The sequence below is a fragment of the Trachurus japonicus genome, chromosome 9 (assembly GCF_045865225.1).
Source record: "Trachurus japonicus isolate A0001 chromosome 9, Traja_1.0".
Classification (NCBI taxonomy): domain Eukaryota; kingdom Metazoa; phylum Chordata; class Actinopteri; order Carangiformes; family Carangidae; genus Trachurus; species Trachurus japonicus.
In genome coordinates this window covers 16,086,800-16,092,385 of record NC_140915.1, presented here as the reverse complement: position 1 = coordinate 16,092,385, position 5,586 = coordinate 16,086,800, and the positions used below count along the sequence as shown (strand labels likewise).

Genomic DNA, 5,586 nt, shown 5'->3' with positions numbered 1-5,586 from the left:
AAAATACCTGTAATCAGTTTTCCTTAGATGTGAATAGGAGTTTGCCGAACAATCCAAGATGTTCAAATTACTCAGATAACGCAGAAAACTCTTGGATTTGAAAAGCTGTTTAGATTAACCTCCAATTTTGTAGTATTTTCTGTTAATTATCAGCTAGATCATTCAGCAGTACACAGTTTACACTGTGTACCTTAATGTCAATTGTTCCCATTACCTGAAATAACCTTTGTTCATCTGCCTATTGAGTGAGGATGATCCATTTGACACTGCATATTTAAACAACATAACATCAACATTTTGTTAATCTATATAAAAACACCAGTAACAAGGAGACAAAATGCAATGCAAAAAGTTTTTTAATGCAGTAATTAGACTACAAGGAGAGCGCAAACAGATTAGAAGATAGCGTTTTTACATGCGAAACATACTGTGACTCCGAAGCTACACAAATAAATAAATCGTTATATATTTAAATGATCGGCCCCCGTTCCCCCTTTATAAAAATTTTACAGAAATACTGGACTCCGCCCACATTTCATCTTGGGACAGTGGGTGAAATCTTTCAATTTTTAGATCCTCTGCTTTTATTAGGGTGAAGCTAAAACTAAGCCATCACAAACTCCATCTCCCACAAGTCAATGCAACATTGCCAGTGGTACAGACCTGCTGTAATAAAAAGGAGATTATGTGCTTAAGCTTTAGCCCATTTACAAGTGGGTTCAGTGGTGTTATATGGAACTATAAAGCATTGTGTGCTTAACTGTAGTTATTGACCACTACATATTAGCGAGATATATATTATAACTTATTGGATTGAGAGGGGTTTGGATTCAGACACTGATAAGCTGGGGGAAGAGTTCGTTAGCGAACATGTCGTCCCAAGACGTCGTCTCGGAGCACATGTCGCTGAAAGGGGAAGGGGAGCCTTCGTATCCGGAGTCACTGTAGGTGTCCGCCAGGCAGGCTTCCTTATCCAGGCCGCTGAGGGCGGGGGAGCAGTCCGCCGAGAGGAAGTCGTCCACCTGACTGTGGGCGTCACAGCTGGGGATGACCACTTCCTCCGGCTCGTCTTTGATGCAGACCGTCTCCTCCTCCACCACCACCACCTCGGTGACGGGGAAGGAAGCCTCTTCCTCGTCTTCTTCTTCGTCGTCGTCGTCATCGTCGTCTATCTTCTCATCTGCTTCGCTCTCCGAGTCGGCGTTGAACTGCCCGTCGTCGCTCACCTCCTCCACGGGCTTGGTGTAGATGTGGTCAAAGTGAATCAGTTCATTAAGGGCTTCCAGCTTAACTGATGGGGCCCCCAGAGGCGCAGGTGTGGCGGCAGGTACTGCGTCGGCCCCTCCGACCAGCAGCACCTGCGGCTCCTGGCACTCCTGTTCACAAGACTTGAGGAACAGCTCTGGGTCAAGGATGTCCAGAATGCCCAGGAGCAAATCAGACTAAAGGAGAGGAAGAAGAAGAGGGAAAGAGATTAGCCTGGTAACCCCATGACCTGACTCTGCTGTTATTATGGAGCTTTTCCTGGAAACAGGATTTAAATCTCATAGAGCACAAATCTTTGTCAGACTCACCTCATTGTCTGTAGTGTCAGGACCATCTGTATCCATTGAGAAGTCTTCAGATTTAGGGACTGCTGGGCCTGCACCTGCTGCGGAGGCACACGTAGCCTGAGTGCTGCGGACTCAGAAGACCCGATCCCCAAACCTGCGTCGTTCTCTGTGGACAACAGAACCTGCACCTAGGAGGGGAAAAAGAAGAAAGAGACTTAGTGAGTTCAAGTTATTCCAACAACAAAGAAAAAAGATGCAACAGATCACTACAGGCCACAATCCACCACACTTCCCCCCTCGTCTTCGTGCGTTCGTACCTTCTCTTTTGAGTCGAGGGTGTCCAACCCAAGCCTCTGTCTCAGTTCCTCGTTTTCTGTCAGCAGGCCGCTCGTCTTTTCCCGAAGCAGCCTGTTTTCAATGTGAAGTTTCTGATTCTGCAAGAAAGAGAGAAAAAAAACCAGATGTTTAAGACTTGAAACCGTTTGTCAGGAAGTGATGCTTGAAGAAGCTTGAGTTAAACAAATTAAAACTAGAAAAGAAACTACGATTCTAATCATGAAGAGACCGAAACTTTAATTTTTTAAATAAAAAAAAAATATTCTAGTCATTTTATATTTATAGATCAGACAGACTCAGGAGTCAGGAGGGAGGTGAGTGGAGAATAGATAACATGGGGATGAATCATAGGTCTTATGAAGGGGGGCTTGCATTCCCTGCATGCTGTTTGTGTGTATTTATATATAAAACAATAACAAAAATTTACCTCCAGCTCCAACTCAAGGACTTGCTGTTCCAGCTCTCCCATTTTGGCCTTTTTCCTGTCTCTGGCTGTCTGAGCTGCGACTCTGTTCTTGAGTTTCCTGGAAGGAAAAAGTAAATAGATGAAGGGTTAAAAAAAAAAAAAAAAAAAACAGGAATTTAAACACACATTCTTTCCACGATGCTGACTAAGATCCCTCCCCCCCTGAAAGGACTTGGGTTCACAGTACTGCGCAATCACCGGCCATGTTCATGCCACGCAGGCAGGCATACCAGGATATCAGTGTCCTGCTCTGTAACAGCCGCTGTCTGTCAAACACTCAGATAGCGGCTTGACAAGCTGGTCCAAAGTCCAAACATGGATAAATCACCACCTCATAGCAACGTAAACATTCCTTATAATGTTTTTTCTCTCTCTCTCTCTCTTCCACCGCTTATGTAACATATGTGCAGGATTAGATGATGCAACATTTGGCCTGAGCAGCTGTGTCTATGCATCGATTTTTTTTAAAACATTAGGACTGCTGATTGCTGTTGTTCGGCTGATCAGATCGATATCTCTTGGGCGTGTCCCTGGGATAGTTCAGGGAACAATGGCCGGCGTCACGGTGTGAAATCAGGCTTATAAATGGGGCGTATAATAATTTTGTGTAAAAAAAAAACTAACCTGCGAAGCGCTTTCTCTTCCGGACTCAAGTGTGTGAGCCTCTGTCGTTTCCGTACCGGCGGCCCCGCAGACGTGTTGGAGTCTGAGTCCGACGACACCTGGTTGCTGCTCGCCGATGACGGGAGGACGACCGAGATGGGCCGGCCGAAGCCTGCCGGAGAGCCGCCGGAGGAGCCGCTCTGCTTCCCGGATATCAGGAGCACTTTGTGGGCTCCCCCGGTCCCTGCTGCCGCTGCTACCACCACCATGTCGGGATATCCTTGTGTCGAAATCAGAAATAACCGGGTATCCTCGTTCAAAAAGTGGGTAGAAACCCCCTTTTTTTTCAACCCCGGTTGGTTGGTTGGTTGTCCGGTCGCCGGCAAGTCTCAACTGTTGAACAAGAAGGGCTGCGGCTGCGTTCTTTTTCTACTATCGTGGTGGTACGTGATTGGCTGCCGGCGGCTATGACGCAATGGGGGCGCAGCCCGTGATTGGTTTGGCGTTGAAGTTTCACAGTTTGTGTGTATTTGTAGAGTGAAATTACCACAGGTTCTTCTTAGTAATTGTAATTTTCCCATTAAGATTTTTCTGTTTCAAGTCAACAATATGTCCTTTTATCTTCAATTCCTTTTTCTACTTTCTTCTCTTCTCTTCTTTCCCCCTTCTCCTCTTCTTCCTTATTTTTTCTTCTCCTTTCTTCAGAATGACCCTTTACTAAACTAAACAGGGATTTCAGTGTACACTCAAACACCAGTTCTTGCATCAGATCTCCCTCCTCGTACACACACACACACACACACACACACACACACACACACACATGGTGACTCCGTCCTCAGTTTACATCAATACAATATGATGAGCCTGTTGTACTTTCCCCTGTGTTGATAGTGGTGGAGTTTCCTGGATCCTGCAGTCAGTGTCCCTGTTCCAGTGTAGTTGAAAGTCTGTGTGTGAGGTATTTACAACCTCTCTACCCAAGAAGGACAAACAGCACTTATTACTTTATGTGTGTTTTTACATGCCTATGGTCACAGTGAGGATTCAGATCTTCAGATCAATGGCACCAAAGGACATAAACGCTACTAACTCCTAGATTTGGCATAATAGCGGACATTCATATTTTTTTTTTCATAATCAGAAATACCCTACAACAAATTGTTATATTGCCATTCTCCATTCCAAATACATAAATATAATAAAAGTAAGAATAAGAATATAACCCCCCATATTCAACATATAAAAGATGCACCCTGTCAATAATACACAGAGTCTAAGTCATGGATTAAAGCTACTGTACAGCTGGCGTCAGTGGGTATGCCATGTTCCCGTCTCTTTGACGTCTACTGTGTAGTTTCCTCATTCTTACCTTTGTAGTAGTAGGCTACAGTGACACACACACAAACAAGATTTACCACCTCGGCAGCTTTCCCTGAAACCCTCATTTCCTTTTTCCTGCAAAGAAATGTTTGAAAGTTTTTTGTCTTGACAAATGATTCCCATCTAAAGGACATTTTCTTGTTTTTTAGAAATCAATTTTAGTAGCATTAATGTCCTAACCAGCACACATTGGTTTGAACTTGATGATAGTTTAGATTAAAGTGGGGCATCAAAGACTGTGGATGATTCATGGTCACAATTTACATTTTGATTAGTCACATTGTGACCAAATGAAACCTTGGATGAGTCATTTATGCAAATATGATTAGAAGTTCACTTTTTGATTAGTCCCATTTTGATCAAATTACAATTTATTACGCTACAGTTTAGATTTAAACTTAACGTAAAGTTTATCTAAAACCTATCCCTAGTTTATTTCCTTGATAAAAACGACTGACATAACAAAAGCAGCTCTTCGAGTTCAACACAAACAACCGGATGTGGCAACAGCACAAAGAGATGGCTCAGCAACCACAATGCTACAAATGTAGAGCAAAAACCAGGGGAATTGTTCAGCTCGCCATATGTATTGATTAGACGGCCTCGTAGTAATAGATAAGAATCAATATGATAATAAACTCTTCATGTCATCACACACACACACACACATATAAAAGCTCCACAGGGGGCTTTAAGCTTTTTGTCAACAAACAGTCATCCCCTCGTTTCAGATAAAGGTGTTCCCACTAAAAAAGTGTCTGCCCCCGCAAAGTAAACGGTCAGTCAGATCACAAGTTCACAAGTCCGGCCTCTGCCTGAAAGTCGTATTTGCCCTCAAACAGGAATTCACATTTTTACGGTATCTGGCCACCGTTATTGTTTACAGCTCGTAGTCCTTTGCCCCCTTTTCGTCTGTCACCTCAGGAGGAGTAACCACTGCAGCTAGAACAAACACCGGCCTGTTTGCAGAGCTTTACCAGCACTGCAGAATCAACATCTGAGAAAGTGAGAGCAAGGGTTTATGATGCGGTGTGTGTGTGTGTGTGTGACTGAGTGTGTGTGCGTCATAGCGTAGTGTAGTATTGAAGAAAGAAAACAGGATTTCAATACAGGATGCCATGTATTTGCAGCTGTGTACCGAGCAGGTCAAACTCCTGTTACCAACGCAATGAAAGCTGATACTACCATGCCACAAACCTCAAAGCAAATGCGGATGTGGACTGTAGATGTGACTTTGAACTTCCT

The 5,586-nt window shown here is 43.8% G+C and overlaps 1 protein-coding gene across 1 annotated transcript; it reads right to left on the bottom strand.

Moving 5' to 3' along the window:
- Positions 1–338: 338 nt before the first annotated feature.
- xbp1 (X-box binding protein 1) lies at positions 339–3,360 on the bottom strand. The gene is made up of 5 exons (XM_085786244.1): positions 2,980–3,360; positions 2,317–2,413; positions 1,871–1,987; positions 1,575–1,741; positions 339–1,442 (listed from the first exon to the last, which is right to left on the bottom strand). Exons 1-5 carry the CDS (start codon positions 3,225–3,227, stop codon positions 1,265–1,267), a joined length of 807 nt encoding a protein of 268 aa, XP_085642370.1. The 5' UTR covers positions 3,228–3,360; the 3' UTR covers positions 339–1,264.
- Positions 3,361–5,586: the final 2,226 nt, after the last annotated feature.

Bases quoted from the DNA above. Each gene is read 5' to 3' on its own strand.
- xbp1 (XM_085786244.1), bottom strand. From the start codon at position 3,227: ATGGTGGTGGTAGCAGCGGCAGCAGGGACCGGGGGAGCCCACAAAGTG. The intron at 1,988-2,316 runs GTAAATTTTTGT...TCTTTCTTGCAG, and splicing joins TCCTTGAGTTGGAGCTGGAG to AATCAGAAACTTCACATTGA. The intron at 1,742-1,870 runs GTACGAACGCAC...TTCCCCTCCTAG, and splicing joins CCCTCGACTCAAAAGAGAAG to GTGCAGGTTCTGTTGTCCAC.